The sequence below is a fragment of the Periophthalmus magnuspinnatus genome, chromosome 16 (genome assembly GCF_009829125.3).
Source record: "Periophthalmus magnuspinnatus isolate fPerMag1 chromosome 16, fPerMag1.2.pri, whole genome shotgun sequence".
NCBI classification, from domain to species: domain Eukaryota; kingdom Metazoa; phylum Chordata; class Actinopteri; order Gobiiformes; family Gobiidae; genus Periophthalmus; species Periophthalmus magnuspinnatus.
The window spans coordinates 28,835,904-28,853,676 of NC_047141.1; the positions used below are offsets into that span (position 1 = coordinate 28,835,904).

At 36.4% G+C, this 17,773-nt stretch overlaps 2 protein-coding genes across 2 annotated transcripts; both read right to left on the bottom strand.

The window, feature by feature from the left end:
- Positions 1–1,958: 1,958 nt before the first annotated feature.
- leng1 (leukocyte receptor cluster (LRC) member 1) lies at positions 1,959–5,091 on the bottom strand. Its single transcript, XM_033981091.2, has 4 exons — positions 4,612–5,091; positions 3,979–4,161; positions 3,180–3,469; positions 1,959–2,190 (listed from the first exon to the last, which is right to left on the bottom strand). Exons 1-4 carry the CDS (start codon positions 4,741–4,743, stop codon positions 1,965–1,967), a joined length of 831 nt encoding a protein of 276 aa, XP_033836982.1. The 5' UTR covers positions 4,744–5,091; the 3' UTR covers positions 1,959–1,964.
- A 358-nt stretch (positions 5,092–5,449) lies between these two features.
- On the bottom strand, positions 5,450–16,805 carry tmc4 (transmembrane channel-like 4). Its single transcript, XM_033981047.2, has 16 exons — positions 16,658–16,805; positions 15,683–15,866; positions 14,954–15,102; positions 14,736–14,885; positions 13,285–13,370; positions 12,023–12,168; positions 11,316–11,463; positions 10,623–10,781; positions 9,880–10,037; positions 9,548–9,668; positions 9,288–9,385; positions 8,770–8,953; positions 7,381–7,511; positions 6,001–6,156; positions 5,797–5,875; positions 5,450–5,676 (listed from the first exon to the last, which is right to left on the bottom strand). The coding sequence occupies exons 1-16, from the start codon at positions 16,686–16,688 to the stop codon at positions 5,617–5,619; spliced, it is 2,040 nt and encodes a 679-aa protein (XP_033836938.1). The 5' UTR covers positions 16,689–16,805; the 3' UTR covers positions 5,450–5,616.
- Between the last annotated feature and the right edge of the window lie 968 nt (positions 16,806–17,773).

The following is a 17,773-nucleotide window of genomic DNA, read 5'->3' on the forward strand; positions in this document are numbered from 1 at the left end:
ATATTGACCAAGTAGCCTATAGCATTTTAAGAATTTCATTTTTTTCTTTTCCAATTTAAGATTTTACAATATAAAAAGCCAATAGAGTAGAATATAGTCTTTAGATTTTAATAATTTTACTAGAAATTTAAAAAAAAGTACATTTTAGATAATGAAATGTGTCCATATCAGTCTAGTTAATTTGTAATGTTCTGTATTTACTGTTAAACCTGCACATAATTTAGTTTTGGACTGTAGGAAACATCATATACTGGACATGGGGACATTTTATGGTATTTTTCTGCTAATGTTAATGATGAACTGTTAGTCTTATAATGTAAATGTAATGAAATGTGGATTTTAATGTGTGTTCACCTGCCCAGGGACTGCAGATGGAAAGCAGTAGTAGCTAAATCTGGTGCAAGTCAGGTTTTGTTTTGTAAGATTCATGAATTTGTACATGGTCCCTGACAAAAATAAAGAATAAATAAAGAAAGACAGAAATTGTTTCAGTGGTCAACTGTAATCTATAACTCAAGAATAGGCCTATGAATGTTGGAAATGTTGGGAAAAAAGTCTTAATTATTCTAATGTAGATATTCAACATTGGAATATCAAGTATATACCCTAATAAAATATATATATATATATATATATATATATATATATACATTTTAAAAACTGGAAAGACAATACAGTTATTTTTAAATGTTGTGTAACCTTTCAACTAAGCTCATAAAGTGATATTTCTGGTGTCAGTCCATTCACTTTTTTGGCAGATACTTGAACCCCAGGCAAAGAAATGTCTGAATGTCAGTGGAATAATGCCAAAATATATTTAGATACAAATTTTCAGCTTTTATGCATTTTACCTGTACATGAAACTGACATTTTTATAACAATACTGTGTTTTATTGAGAGCTTCTAGCATGAGTCGCTTGATGACTGCATGCATTGCTCATTCACTGTCCAAACTGATAAGATGCATGGGTAATGTGTGAGAAGTGACTTGCACCGAGGAACAATGGCTGTGCAATTGCCAACATGTTTTCTAAGTGGGTGAATGCTCCATCCACAGAGCCCCATTTTATTTTACATATTTACAAAATTAGTAATAGCTTTTATCATGATGACGTAATCAGTCATAAAACAGAATAGACTTAGAAGACATTTATGTGACCCTAAGTTTAATGTTTCTCTCAATAAAATGCCACTTACATTTGAACAGCGCGTATGTGTGGAGTGAAATACCTGCTCACTGAAGTGTTCAAACAGCTGAATCTGACCTTTGACCTCTCCATGGAGCACAGGTACAAAAATAAACCGTCCTGAGTCTGTGCACCACATTCTACTTCCTGCCTGCACTAGGACAAAACACAAGGTATCACATTTTGGTTAAATACAGAGTTACACATATTGAAACGTAGTGTAAATTACTTTCAATATAACAGAAGGACAAATTAGGTCACTTTGTTTTTCTTGTTAATGCAGCTGCTCAGTTTATATGGAATATGATATTATTTTTTTGTATTACATAACCAATATTGTCAACTTGTTAAGGTGTCAGTTTCACACCAAAATGTCTTTGAGGTTGGGGTTGTATGTTATGTTATATACTTGCTAAGAAAACTCCAACCTACAGCAATGTGAGTTTGAACACTTTCCTGGTTGTAGTGTCTACCACCTGGATGTTTTGCCTGGAATGTTCCACACTATGGCATCAAACTTAATCATCTTGCATCTATTCAATTATAGGCATTTCTATTGCTTAAATATACCTTTAAAAATACATTCTTACTATGATTCTGCTAGCGTCTCCCAAGATCTGATCTGTAACTTGGTGTGGTGGCATCAATTGTTTGTCTCCATGCAGATATACAAGTTTAATGTCATTCCACGCAAAGCAATACAATCTCCATGGTGACAGGCAGTGCACATTTATAAACTTTTATTAAATAACACAACACTATAGTTACAGATACAGTTCATGATTTTAATATTTCGTCCCTCCAGCTGTCTCTATCTCTCCTCTGTCGTTTTCGGGCGAGTTCGGGGAAGTACGCGCTGTTGTACGGGCGGTCTCTGTCGTTAAGGTTCCTTGAGGCGTCATTGTCTTTTCCTTTTCCGTTCCTCTGGTCGATCAAAGCCTGAGCCCTCCTCCGCTCCTCTGCCTCCCTCTGCAGACGCTCCGCTCGCAGCCTCTCTATGGAGCTGTCAACAGAGAAATATAAGATTTAATAAAACCTGATGATAAAGATGGTTATTTATGTTTTTATTTGTTTGTATTGTGATTGTAATGGATCTTTCTTATTGTGTAAAGCACTGTATTGAATTACTATATGAAGTTTGCTCTACGGGGGCGACAGTAACTCAGTTGGTAGAGCGCTCATCCACCGATCTGAAGGTTGACAGTCCTGCTCTCGGCATAAACAATAATAACAATTGATAGTGTGGACAGATCCACTGACTCACAGTTTGTGGTGCATTTCTAGCTACCAGAGATGAATACTGTTGTTGTGTCCTTGGGCAAGACACTTAACCCACCTCACCCTCAGTGTCTGTGCATACTAGTGTATGTATGAATGGGTGAGTAGTTCCTTGATGTAAAGTGCTTTGAGTGCCTTGAAGGTGGAACGTGCTATAAAAAAAATGTGACCATTTACCATTCACAAATAACCTTGCCACTTAACAACTTTGCCAGATTTGCCAGTATATTCAAATATACATAAACTCTTTTGTTACTCAAGCAATAAAAATATAAATGCAAAATACTGTTTTAAGCAAGTTAACAAACAATTATAATGAAACAGAAAAATACTGTAAAACAGTAAAATTAAGTTTCAGAAAATCATACCGTAGACATGGTGTGGATTATACACCACGTATTATACACTATAATAATGTTATACTTTCATTCACACCTATCAAATATGACCAGCTTTATTATATAAAATTTAATGATGGAAATATTAAATAGCATTATTTTGCTTGCTGTGATTGACGTATAGTTTTATTACCGTTCTACTTCATTTTTCATTATTAGTTTTAGAATTCTAACTATTATAAATAATAGATTAACCATTAATATATTTCCTTTATATTTTGTATAGTAGTTTTCAATGGTATTTGGACAATATTTTTTAAATTGTAGCATTTCACAAACCATCTGGAAGCCATTGTTCAAATTTGTTTGCTGTTACCTCTCTCCATGGCTCCTCTTCTCCCCTCGGTCACATTTATCCTTCTTCTTGCTCTTATGTTCCTTTCCGTATTTCACTCCCAGGCCTTTCCTCATGTCATTCAGAGGGTCTAAACTGTCCTTTAGGCGGCGCTGTCTCTTCTCCCTCTCCTCCTCTGTCAGGGTTGTCTTCTTGTCACTTTCTTTACTCTCAGTCTTTTCTGAGCCAGTTTTCATGTACCAAGGTGTTACCTCCTCTCCTGGCTGTGGCCCCAATGAAACGAGTAAGCCGATGGCACGCTCCTGCTTTTCCTAAAAAAAGGGAGGAAAAAAATGTGGCATAATCATCTTGTCTTGCAATGGACAACAGAAAGGACAGCAACAACACACAATCATAACAGACAGAAGCATGAATTTTATTCTAGTTTATATAGGATAAAATGCAAATGATGCAATCTACATTTAACTGTGTGTCTGTGTGGGGTGAAATGCGCTTTGAGTGCCTAGTAGTTGGAAGAGCACTATATAATAAAAAAGTGTTTGTGTGTGTCTCAAAATCTGTTTTACACTCAAAATCATATAAGTAATACATTTGTCTTTGTATATAGACTTTTTGAACAATCAGAGACACTTATTATATACATTTTATGATGATGGGTGTGTACTTTTGTAGTCACAGCTGCCCGATAGACTGGCAGAAGCAAGTTTGCCAATCTGCACAATCGGCCCCACCGAACCGCACACACCTCACATTTATACAGTGGCACTGTGGGTGTAGTGTCTTGCTGAAGGAATGACCGTATGCACAGCAATAAACAAACCTTCTCCTCCTTCTTCTCTTTGAGGTACTCCTCGTTGCCCTTCTTTTCTGAGGACTCTTCCAGAGGAAAGAGGTTCAGATGGTCAGACACTCTGCTCCCTCCGCTCTCCTCCACGTCATTACTGCTGACCCCTGCAGCCTCAAGTGCACTTCGAGCTTTCCTCCTCAAAAACTCTGTACGAGCCTGTAAGTTATGAAAATGTAACAAAAAAAACCCATAAAGACATTAGTTTCAAATTTACAATAGGGCTGCAAATCAAAACTGCTATTTGACTTATTGCAATTATGAAATCGCAAAGGCTGAACATATTTAGACAAAAGAATGTCTTGGAAATGTTCATCTTGTCTTCTAACAAAATAGTATTTTTTATACACCAATATCGTTCTGCCTGCACTTTAAATATCTGCAAACATGCAAGTTTTACCACTTCATATTTCAGTCTTTTTTCAAATACCAATGCTCATGGAGTTGTTTACACAATGTGCACTTTGAACTGAATCCTATCCTAATCACAATTGCAATCTATTTTAATAATAATAATTGCTCAGCCCAAAAATTCTATTCACATTAAAGCCTGTGTTCATTTTATGACAATCTTCGTCTGTATTGTAAATGATAAGTGATTTTCTTCACCTCTTGCTCTGCCCGCTCCACTCTTCTCTTGGCCTCTCGCTCCTCTTCGGCCGCTTGAGCCTCGTCCCTCCGGACCCGGGCCACATTATCCTTGTTTCGGACATGCCAGCTTTTCTTGGGGAGGATATTCATGGTCCCTTCTTTTAGGAAGACTGTGGCAGGACCATAAAGTGTACCGACGCGAGACTGCTTTGTCAAATAGTATCAGCTACGAGCGGACACAACTAAAATTAATATAACATTCAGACCAGGTAAGACAGTATCGTGAGACTTTTATAAACCCGAGGAGAAATGCAATAGCTAGCCTAGCTTTGATTAGCATGCGTTCATTTTTGTATGTTTTAAGTTACTTCATGCTAGAACACAAACTTACTTTGCTACCAACTGCAATACGATTACTTATTAGTTAAATAAAAGTCAAAATTTATCACGCAGACTTGTGAAAACAGTATTTTTTTTCTGTAGTGTCCGGAACCCAAGCGAACCGGAAGTGGCACACGACACAACCGGAAGTAAACAAAATGAACCACACACTCTCGCACACAAGAGAGGAGGCGATACAACCTTACAGAAAAATTGTCCAAACATTTATTCTGTATTCCATCTTTTTAACCAATTCAATATCTCGATGACTTCTGTCGATTCAAAAGATATAATATTTTTGTTTTGAATTGGTAATTGCTATAACATAAGAAGAAATTCATTTGTCCCACAATAATGGGGCAATTCCAGTGTTCCAACACAAGGTACAAGAACAACAGGAAAGTTAAAATATACAATAAAAAAATAAAGATGCAAAAAAAAAAAAAAAAAAGGGCAACTTGCTAGATTTTCATCACTCTGAATTGTAAGCCATTTGGATACACATTAGGGACACCTTAAAAATCAATACACATTTATTTATATTTTAATAGGCATATATATCACACAAAATACCTTAAAAGTGCATTACATATAATGTTATGAAAGCATACAGTTATTTTGGTTCGCTTCATAAAGATTAAATCAGATTTTGCTGCTCAGTCTCCCGATTTGTCTGACCAAGAACTGTTTATCCTGTCCTTCCTGTAAAAAATAAAAAAAACATTATCATGATTTTTAATTATTAGTTATTAGAAAAGTATTAACAAATTCACAACCACCATTCTATTACAACTGGTGATGTTTTATATGAAAAATATTTACCAGTTTAAGTTGGGTTTTTAACAAAGTAACGCTTTTCTTGTAGACAGTGGCTAAGGCTACGATGTAACACAGAATCAAACTGTAATGAAAATAATTACACATAAAGGTAAGATTTCAATTGCATTAAAACATATCAACTATTAACAAAATCACTCATTATCAATATTATATAGCATAGTATTATCATCGTTAAACATCACTTACCAGGATAGGACAAAAAGCGGGATGGAGAATGACTGGGAGCCGAGGAAGAAGAGGAATTCTCGAGTTGTTTGGGAAAGTTTGCTGATGGATTTAGGAACCACGTCCCACATGCTTGTCAAGAACCGGAAAGGCCCACACGCCATAGAGGGGTGAATCCTGCACAAGAGAATATATTGTTCAGATACATTCATAGAGTAAAGCAAGGCAAGTTTATCTGTATAGCACAATTTGTCCACAAGGTAATTCAAAGTGCTTTACTGAATTAGAAGACATTAAAATCACAATACAACAAATCAAAACATAAATAATGACAAAAAAAAATAACATTAATGGAGAAAGTGTAGAATAAAAACCTTTCAGTCATATGCACAGCTAAACAGAACTGTTTTGAGCCCGGATTTAAACATTGTCAAAGTAGAGGCCTGTGTCACATCTTCAGTAAAATTGTTCTAGGTTTTAGCTGCATAAAACTGTTTAGTCCTGACTCTGGGCACCAGCAGGAGGCCGGTCCCTGAAGTCCTCAGAGTGTGAGATGGTTCATATGGCACTAACATGTTGGAGATGTACTTTGGTGCCAGGCCATGGAGAGACTTGTACACAAGTAGAGCTGCTTTAAAGTCTATTCTCTGAGCCACAGGAGCCAGTGCAGAGACCTGAGCACAGGACGCATGTGTGAAGTACTTCCTAGTTCTAGTCAGGACACGAGCAGCAGAGTAAAAAACATCTTGTCCAAGAACACAATAATATTATGCACTAGATGGAGGATGGATGACAGTTAGAAACATATAAGAAATATGCAAAAGTATGAAAAACTAAATGTTGGATCTGATAATTTATAAGGTGATATTGTCTTAATGGTAATAACAATGTTTGTCCATAAAGCCATGACTGGTGGTTCTATGCTAGCTCTGTCCTTGAGCAAGACACTTCACTGACCTTGTTTAAGGATGAATTATAGAGAGTGAGTTATTGTTTGAGGATCTGAGGCACAGAATGTCATGCTTCAATCAAACTACCTCAAGGCAGCAGTGGCTTCATATATATCATTTGGATTTTTTAGAGCTTTTTATCTGTCATTATGGGGTAACTTAAGCCAAGTGCTGTTTCCGAGAGTTCACACTTCACTATGACTGGATAAATCTACCAGTCACTCATTCAAAACATGACAGAGGATAGCAATAGGATACCAATAGGAGGAGATGATGGGGAAAAGTGTATGTTTGAGCAAAAGGCTGCATTGAACACAGAAACCCTGGACAATCTCATCCAAGCAGCATATTGTCACAGGAGTAGATCTGATTATAATTTTTTATCGCCACATCACCCAACCGTACCTACTCCCAGCTCATTAGGGATCTTACAACAAAAATATCCACTTACTCGGCAACACTGTAAATCATCACAACAGATGCCAGTGTCAGGCCGAGCAGGAGAATCCCGGAGAAGAAGAAACTGGAGGTGGTGGAGCGGAACGTCTTGACTGCAGGTCGACAGTTAGAGAAAAGAGTTATCTGGAAAATTAAAATAAAAAGAAAATTAAAGAGAAAAACTGTTAAATAATGTCTTCACAAATGTTGAACCTTATTATTATTTGATTGGGACTGGCTCCACAAACTTGTCATATTAATCTCATGGTTTAAAGCCCTTTCAACTGACAACAAACACATCTTTACAGTTGATTAATGGCTGAGATTTTGACATTTCTCTCACTTTTATTTAACATAGTGGGGTAATGCCTGTTGTAAATTCATTGTATTCAAAAGTTATAAGCACAATTTATGGGCGACAGTAATTCAGTTAAAAGCATTTGTCCAATGATCCGAAGGCTGGCGGTTCGAATCCCTCTCTCAACATAAACAACATTGGTTCAGCATTAGCGCACAGGTTAGCGGTGTGATTCCAGCTCCCACAAACAAATGCTGTTGTTGTGTCCTTGGGCAAGACACTTAGCCTCGCTCATCCCTAGTGTCTGCATACAGTGGTGTATGAGTGTGTGTGTGAATGGATGAGTGGTTCCTTGATATAAAGTGCTTTGAGTGCGTTGGAACAGCAATATATAAAAATGTGACCGTTTACAATACGCAAGAAACCAATTTATTTGATTATTTATTTCTTTGTGCATTAGAGGAATTTTCATGTGGATAGGCCCAGTAAATAATCACAGAGACATTCACCATAAACCAGATCAACAAATCTGCGATCTGACAATAAAACAGCAAATTCCACCGCCATATAATTTTGACCTGTCCTTCAGATCAATCTTAAACAGTGGTGGAATGTAACAAAGTCAAAGGAGTAAAGTACTGTACTTTACTTAAGCAAATTTTAAAGTGGATACTTTTTGCTTTTACTTCACTACATTTAAGAGCAGGTATTTGTACTCTCTACTCCACTACATTTTTTTAACACGACTGAAAAGGCTGAGGGGTTTAATTCTAACAAGTTCATAGTTTGAGCTAATAAAAATACAAATAAAAACAGCCAGAAAAAAAAAGATTTAATTGTTTCTGTTGACCAAATCATTATCAAAATCACTACATTTGAAGCTTTATTAGATGTCAAAGTCTATACGACATACTTTTACTTTTTGCTTTTGAAGTACATTTTGAAACGGGCACTTTAATATTTTTACTTAAGTCAATTTTTTCATGTCATACTTTTACTTTTACTTCAGGATTTTTTCTTTAGTATCTGTACTTTAGTATCTCTGCTTAAATTGACTACTTCTTCCATCACTGATTTTAAACTAAAAAACAGATTGACACGTACCCTCTTGGTGTAAAAGAGGATGATAAACTTGAAGGTGTTGATCAGAGGCAGCAGGGGGCAGAAGAAAGCTCCAGTCCACACTACAGTCTGACCATAGACCAGCCCCAGCACATTATAGGGAACCACAAACTCCTGTCGCCCCACCCACTGAGTCATCTTATTGTGCCAGTTATCCACTATCATCCTGCAAAAGAGGAAAAACATCAGGAATTAGGGCAAAGGTATAATTCAATAGGTTGCATTCTATCTATAAAGAATCATGTAATTACTTCAGATAGAGGGCAGGTCCTATATATCTCTATGAACCTTTGAAAAGAAATAACCACACAGAAAATGCACAAATCTTATCTTAATCTTGAATCTTATTGTCTTTTAGATATTATCTCCACATAATTAATGGTACTATGGTTGAAAGTCCTTTAAACTGACAATAATTCTGTCTGTGAGGTTCTGTCTTTCTGGAACAATTGTAAAAAAAAAAAAAAAAAACGTGAATAAGGCCTCATATAATACTGTACCTGCGTGGAAACTCCACTAACATGAGTACAGCTATATTAACGATCAGATCAAAGAGTGTCAGCTTGTACATTTCCTGTCCCACACGGGTCTCCCAGCACTGAGGAAAGGACAGAGAACATGGCATATTTTTATTTTCTTATTTCTTGAAACAAGTTAAATATTCAGCACATCAAATTGAATAGCATTTAGTAAATAATTCTGAATCTATAGTTCAAATTACTCAAATTAAGATTCATATTTTCTCTTAGTCTGTGAGCACCTGATAAGCCTTGACGTTGTACTGGCAGAGTGCACATTCATCTGGTGTTTCATCACATGTGATCTGACGCCACAAAGTGTACAGAAGAATAACCAAACTGACCAACCGCAAGACGACTGCCCTGGACACAGACGACAGACGGGTGTAGTAAAGATACAGGTCAAATTAAAGATTCAGTAAATGGCATTACACTGCAATAAGTGACTAAAGGTGCACTATGTAACTCTCTGGTAGAAAGTCCACTGTCTACGGAGATATTACTGCTTTGCCTGGAATGTTCTCCAGTATGACATTAAACTATAAATTAACATATTTTATTTACTTGTTTATACCTAAGTAATGCCAGGACAACTGTGACGCTGGGAGAATATTGTTCAAATGGAGCAATTTGATCATTCAGCAGGGGAACAATGAAGTTTGCTCCTGTGATGACGATGGAGGGTAAATACTCATAAAGTAACCCCAAGATCCCCTCTTGGTCCGAATTTTGCTGTTGAGGGAAGAACAGATAAGTTATTAAGAAACAGAGTTAATGTAATAAACAATACTGTGACTACATATAAGCTCTAATATATAAATATATATGTGTACTGCCTTTCAACATACTCCAAACTCTTTACACTGTATTTTTTATTCACTCCACACTTGCTGGTGTTGGGGAGCTTCTTCTGTAGCCACAGCTGCCCTGGGAAGCGAGGCTGCCAATCTGCGCCTCCTGATTTTTCCATAAACCTGAAGATTGCCATTTTGACTTCAGGTCAAACGAATGCATACTGTTGTTGCGTCCTTGAGACACTTCATCCACCTGATTGGTGGTCAGAGGAGCTGATGGCATAGATTGGTTGCCTGGCAGTCCATCTGCCCCAGGGCAGCTGTGGCTGCAGAGGAAGGCGAGAGTGAATGAAAAATGTAAACGCACCTTTGACTGTTCAAAAGTCCTATATTCTTGTTTTAACGCTACTATTACGTCTAATGAATTTTACGCAACAAGATGAAATCTGGTGTGAGCCTGATTTTCTTCTAATAATACAAATATTAGTTCCTTATTTCTTTTAATAACCCAACCAAACTATACCTGACTGAAGTTAGTGGCAAAGAAGATTCCTGTTAAAGCCGCTCCAATGAATCCAAGAGTCAAAGTGAACAAAACAACACGAGCTGAATAAAGACAAACTTTCTGACGCTGTGTGAGAGCGGAACTCTTCTTCTTTATCATCTCCTCTTCAAGATCCACCTGTCAGAAAAAAACAACAAAAAAAAACCCAATGATAAAAATAATGCCAAAGAAAGGGATAAAGGGAAACTAATGGGCTAAAAATGTGATAAAATGCTAAAATATATTAGTAACATTAGTTAGTACTAACATCAAATTGTTTAACCACTTACTTTTTAGTTTTTCATGATTTAGTAAGTGATTCATATGTGGTGCTTAAACTTAAAGCCACCATCTGTTTTTACCAGTAGATGTCAGATGTGAAACCTGCTCCTCCTCCTCTCACCTGGCCTCTGTTCAGGTTCACCTTTGCTCTCTGCTCTTCTTCTATCAGATCAAAGCTGGCACACTATCAGATAGCAGTAGTGTAGATGCCATCTAGTGGTGACATGTGAGAATACAACAGCGATGGGTCGGCCAGTCTAATTACAAATGGCAGCTTTAAGTGTTTCCTGTATTTTACACATATGATTTTTTTCCCGTTATGGCCGCCATGCTCAAATGTACTACTGATACAATTCACTTACACTCTGAATATAACTGTTTGAAGTCTACCTGTAGTCTGTAGTAGATGTTTTGCTGTTTGAGTTTTGTGGCCTGGTTCCCGTTGGACCCGAAGTCCCACCCGGTGAACACGAGCATACTGTAGTTTCCTTCAGAGCTGTCTCCTGTCGCCACAACAACACGAGCTGTGGTCCCCATTCTGTAAGAGCCAATACAGAAATACAATGTAAAAGAACTTTTTTAAAACTGCACTCCAAAAATCAGTATCTACATGTGTAAAACTCAGAGTATTTAAGTAGACTGAGGAGTTTTGACACTTTTTGATTAAGGTTAGATCGTTGTACTTTTTACTGTCCAGTTTTTGTTGTTTTTCATCACGGATTTACAACAGTTTTATTTCACTTTTTAACTTTATGCTGCTGATTTTTAATTGTGTGTCAGGTTTCACGTCACTATAAAATTTATGCTGCTTCACAACTACGGATTTATAAGTTCATTTATGGTAAATGGTCACAATTTTTTTATAGCACGTTCCACCTTCTGTCGCCCCCAATGTGTTTTCTTTCTTTTCCTCTTTAAACAAGTTGCTTTGCATTTGAAAAACTGACTTACCCCACTGTCTAATAATTCCAATAGTTATACAACTCAAATCAGTGAAATAATTTAGACCTACTACTTAAATAGATCTAGTCAAAAAGATGAATATTCTGAATTCAATGTGCAATTTCCTTTTTTTCACAGCGTGTCACTGAACTCACCGTGCGATGATGCAGACCAGGCAGAACAGCAGGTAGAACGCTGCAGTGGACAGATAAGCTAGGGGGATATTGTACGAAAAGTTCATGCCCTCGACCATAGTGTTGTTGTAGTAACCATAGAACAGGTATGTGTACTCAATAAAACCCTAAAGGAAAACACAAACATATTGCAGTTTTATATTATTATATGTTCTGTTTCTTGGACATTATTGGCTCTTTATAAGGACATTTGTAATCTGTGTTTGACCCATCCATCAACCAGAGCTTCTGTCAATAGTAGCAGGTTGATTGTAAGCCATATTATCGCAACTGTAGGTATAATTTTTTGGTTTAATTAATCGTATTATTTATTTATCTTTATTTATACAGGGAGAGTCCAATAAGAGCGTGAAGACTCTCTTTTTTATGGGGACCTGTTTAAAATATGTACAGACAAAAGCAAACAAAACGACCAGCTACATAAGTTCATTTAAAACAATAAAAACAGGTTCAGGTGTGAGAATAAATATTTATCAACAGATTATTTAAGTGTAGTGGCACCAGTGTTTACAGTATATTGCAATTTTTGGGAAGCAAAGTAACTGAAAACTTTTTTTTTCTTCCAAATTTAAGTTCTAGTGCAGCCAGTTTTTAGACACAGACAGTCATGAGACCTTGTATTAAAAGTTTCCGTATCAAAGTCCGACAAACAAGTGAGATATTCAGGTAGTCATTTAGTTATTTGATCATTTACTCATAATGCTGGTGCCCCACTATGTCGCGTCTTTCATCAAGACTTGGTGGTGGTCTGAGTGGCCAATGACGCAGACTGAATGACTAATGTTCTGTAAAGCGTCTTTGAGTGTCTAGAAAAGTGCTACATAAATCTGATATATTATTATTATTATTTGTCTGAGTCATAAATCCTGTTCTTTAGCACATATGACGTGTTTTGAAATATGTTTATAATCATTTCAACAGTTAAATTATTATTTCAATGGTCAATTAATCAATCAACTTCAGTCCAATCCTTCCTCTTTGACCCACTAAAGATCTGGAGTAGGTTTCATGGTCAAGACTTTGCGGATTAGCCTACTCTTAACCAAAACACCAGAATAAAACCCACCCAGACACAGCAATCGGGAACTGAACCAGGGTCCACTCCACCTTATTGCTGTGAGGAGAGAGCACTAGCCACTAAACCACAATGCCATGATGATTTACAGACACCGTGTAAATGAACGTATTTGAACCAGTACATTTTAAATTAGTTTTTATCGTACCGTTCCTGAGAGAAAATCCAGGATGAAGGTATAGAAAACCACCAGACCTTGAGGATTCGGGTCATAGATCATGCATTCCTCTTGACCTAAAACAGACCAGGGACAGTGTAAGTATTTGCAGCTTCAATCAGAGGTGAATAGCAGCGGTCACATTCAGGCTTAGTAGTAAAAGCTACATTATTGTAATTTATAATGTATTTTTTGTTATGATTCTTAAACATGATTCAAATTTAACATCATAAAAGTAGTATTTTTTGTGTTTTACTTTTTTCACTTACAAGACTAGCCCTGTTTCTGCTTTTGACATCCCAGTTGTATTTCTATTACTAAGACCTGTTGCTAGGTAACTGCTGAACGGAACAGGATATTCTCCTTAAAAACACTTTTAATGTCACCTAATTGGTCTACCACATTTTGCTTTCCAAGTACCACTGGAATAACAAAATGACTTCAGGTCTAAAATAGGACTCCAAACACACGCTGATCAAAACTTACTGTAAAACAGCTCTAAAACCAGATAAGCCTCAACTTTAATTGGAGGGACAAGGAGGGACTTTCAATAGAGAGAGAAAGTAACAAGTCCAACACATCACCAAACTATAACAAATATTAATAGAAATTACCATAAATAACTTATATATGAAAGTTCACCTAAGTGCTGAATTGAAGTTTGAATTTTGCTTTAAGTCTTAAAAACTTGGATCATCCCAGTGAAAAAGATCCTGGAAACTCCCCTTGCTGCTCGGGTCCTGACTACTGTAGAACCAGAAAGTACTTCACACATTTGTACTGAGCTCAGGTCTCTGCACTGGCTCCTGTGGCTCAGAGAATAGACTTTAAAGCAGCTCTGCTTGTGAACAAGTCTCTCCATGGACCAGCACCAAAGTATATTTCCAATATGTTAGAGCCACATGAACCATCTCACACTCTGAGGACTTCAGGGACCGGCCTCCTGCTGGTCCCAGAGTCAGGACTAAACATTGAGAATCAGTGTTTTAGTTTTATGCCGCTAAAACCTGGAACATTCTTCCTGAAGATGTTGAGACAGGCCTCTACTTTGACAATGTTCAAATCCAGGCTCAAAATGTTTCTGTTTAGTTGTGCATATGACTGAAAGGTTTTTTGTTTGTTTTTTTTATTCTTTTTTAATGTTAATTTTATGAGATTTTTTAGGATTACTTATGTTTTGATTTGTTGTACTGTATTGTGATTTTAATGTATTTCTTATTGTGTAAATCACTTTGAATTACTTTGTCTACAAATTGTGCTGTACAGATAAACTTCCCTTGCCTTACCTTATATGTCAATGTATGAAACACAGAAAATACAACTGCAAAACTGATCAGCAACATCAGAATAAGCCAATGAATCATCACAGGCCCACAGTTTGAGGAACCACTGCTATAAACATTCTCAGTAAAACAACAATAATCCATCATCGTTTGGATTACCTGTGCTGTTCGCAGGTGTCTCCTCCACAGATCGGAAAACAATACTCGGGATAATGACAAACCCAGCGATGAGTAAGAAGGAAAAAAAGTTCAGTACCACCAGGAAACGTAGGAACAGAAAGTAGGACTGGACTCCGCCTCCAAAATTACCTTCAATAAAAACACATTTAATAGTAAAGTTGTATCGTAAAGACATAAGCACGAAAACAAGACTTTACCTCCAATTTTCTGCATAGATTTCCTCCACAGAGTAAAAAAGTGCAGAATTTCTATAGCGACAGTTTTGAGTTTCACCCAAAATTTGTTCTTCTTTTTCTTCCAGGAATCTCCACTGGAAGTAACACGGGTCTCCATCTGCTGCGCCTGACTAGAAAACAAGAGGAAGCCGTGTTATAATGCTGTCACCTTTCATTCACACATGTTTGATCCTTTATTATTAGTCTGTATAGCTCCAAAGTTCAAAATGCTCTGTTCCACCTTGTGATGTCATGAAGCGGTAGTTTTCAAGTGAACAGCTTCTTTTTACCTTCAGTTCATTGGTAATTCCGGGTCTGAAATGATTCAAATGATTTTAGTGAAGATGCATAGAGTTTAAAACCACAGTGGAGCACTTCCTGTGTTACCACATGATGACATCACAAGGTGGAACAGAGTGTTTTCAGCTTGAGAGAAGACGAAACACAACTCCAGGTATGTTTGTGATGAGAAAACAATATATACACACACACACACACACCCTTATTTGTTCATAATAATAACTCAAGAAACAATAAACATTAGTTATCGATTACATTCTCGTTCTACATTTTGATTATGTCATAATTTCAGATTGTGGGCTAGAGTCTGTATAACACTATGGGAGATTCAGTTTAAAAATATCCCTAAAAACCCAGTTCTTATTGAAAATGTAGTATATTTGCCATAACTTTTAAAACAATGCATCTTACCGCACTGCTCTCTTGAGGGCCATGGGCAGAGGTATTGCACGCAGGTCTCGGGTGGTGCCATCGTCACTGTCCTCATCAGGGTCGGAGCTGGGGTCGAGGTGAGGGTAGTTACGACTGGACGAGCGCGAGGGAGGCCGGCGACGCCTCAAGGACCGGGGGTCACCGGGAGAGCCAACACCTGATCCTGGAGTGAGGGAATATACAGAGGAGGGAGTCAGAATGTTTATGCGAGATAGATTGGTGTCACTTTAATGCAATATAACTCAAGTAGAAGAAATATGGAATCAGCCAAAGAAAAAGTAAAAACTAGGCTACTTAAAGGTCTGTTTTTGATGAGGTAACAGCATTATTGCATGGCTTAAAGCTCACAAGAGTCAATTTCACGTAACTCAGGACCTTTAAGAACTGAAAGTCTGAGGGTGTGTTTATATTGGACCTAAACTAAACCAGGATTGGAACAGGAAACTGGTCTAAATTGTGTGTAAATAAAATAGTAAATGCAGCAAATTTATGTTTAACTGTTGTGAGAAAATAGACATAGACAAATAGACAAAATAACATATTCTGTCATTTCTATTAGGCATATTTCCAAATAAAAAAAAAAAGAAAAATCTAAATATAAAGGTTTTTGTCACTTATAAACTTACTCTATTTTGAGAAAAGTTGCAAAAGAATTACCAAAAAAAAAATCAAGTACTGTACTGTACTACGGCTACTTCAGAATAATATGGCTTATTAAAGTGCATAGTATCAATGAACATTTATACAGAGGTGAGTAGTATCAGTTATAATTACACGAGTAACCTTTTTTTAATGAATAACAGGGTTGTTAGGAATAGAGTTGATTCATTAAAAAAAGGTTACTTGTGTAATTATAACTGATACTACTCACCTCTTTATAAACGTTCATCTATACTGTGCATTTTAATAAAGGAATAGTGAACATATTATGAATGAATACATAAAAATACATACCCTCATTGTAAACAGAGTGTGAGTTTTGCATCTGTGTAATCCAAGTCTTTTAAACAAATTGCAATTCCTATTCAAAGTAATCCAAGCGTTAATCCCAGAGTTTGTCATGAGGAAAAGGTCCCAACCGGGAAGCGCTGTTGTGTTTTCTCATCTCATGGACTTTACTCCCATGAAAAATTACTTCCTTGTGTGTGTTTAACCCATTGTTTCCAAGGTGATGGTTACCAGTGAGTTAAGTCCTTTATACGTAGGTTTTAGGAGGGTCCAAAACCTACTTTCTACAGATTTTGGTGTTTTGTCTGTAATGTTCCACGGAATGGCATAAAACTACAATCTCCATGGCAACAAACAGGTTACTAAAAGAAGAATTTAATACAATACCGTGGAATATTTCAGGTCAGTAATATTTTTCAGACAAGCAAATGACGGGCCCTCCACCAGAAAACTTACATAGTGCAGCTTTAATTTACAAAAGGCTTGCAGATAATAACATATGTTGGTGTTTTAAATATTGTGGGAAAAATATTGTATTTTTACAATAATTATAACTGACCAAAAATAAATAAAATGAAAGTGAATTATAACTTATCTTTTAGTAACCTACTTGTCGCCATGGAGATTGCAGGTGATGGACCCTCCACTAGCAAACATACAAAGAGCAGCTTTAATTTACAGAAAGCTTGCAGATAAAATAAAAATAAAATAAAATAAATAAAAACAAAAAATACATTAATAAAATAAAAATCCCCATTATTTTTATTTTGTATGATTTTGTTATCATACAAATAAAAATTGAAAAAAAAAAAAAAAAAAAGCTTGCAGATAATAACATATGTGGGTGTTTCAGATATTGTGGGAAAATATTGCTTTTTTTACGATACTTATAATAGACAAAAAATAAATAAATAAATAAATAAAATACAATGAAAGTGAATATAAGTGAATATATTTTGTTTTTGTATGTTTATGCTCAGTATAATCATGCAACCTAGTTATTATGTCTATGGTATTGTATTATTGTATTCAACACCAACATGCAAACAACAGACGACATTAATTTAACCGGGCCAACACCTAAATCAAACCAATCTGAAAAGGGGATGTAATATGAAACCA

Coding starts and splice junctions, on each gene's coding strand:
- leng1 (XM_033981091.2), bottom strand. CDS start 4,743: ATGAATATCCTCCCCAAGAAAAGCTGGCATGTCCGAAACAAGGATAAT. Junction 4,162..4,611: donor TGGAGCGGGCAGAGCAAGAG/GTGAAGAAAATC, acceptor CATAACTTACAG/GCTCGTACAGAGTTTTTGAG. Junction 2,191..3,179: donor AAGAGGAGCCATGGAGAGAG/GTAACAGCAAAC, acceptor CTCTGTTGACAG/CTCCATAGAGAGGCTGCGAG.
- tmc4 (XM_033981047.2), bottom strand. CDS start 16,688: ATGCAAAACTCACACTCTGTTTACAATGAGG. Junction 10,782..11,315: donor ACATCTACTACAGACTACAG/GTAGACTTCAAA, acceptor TTTTTCTGACAG/GTGGATCTTGAAGAGGAGAT. Junction 9,386..9,547: donor ACAACGTCAAGGCTTATCAG/GTGCTCACAGAC, acceptor TCCTTTCCTCAG/TGCTGGGAGACCCGTGTGGG.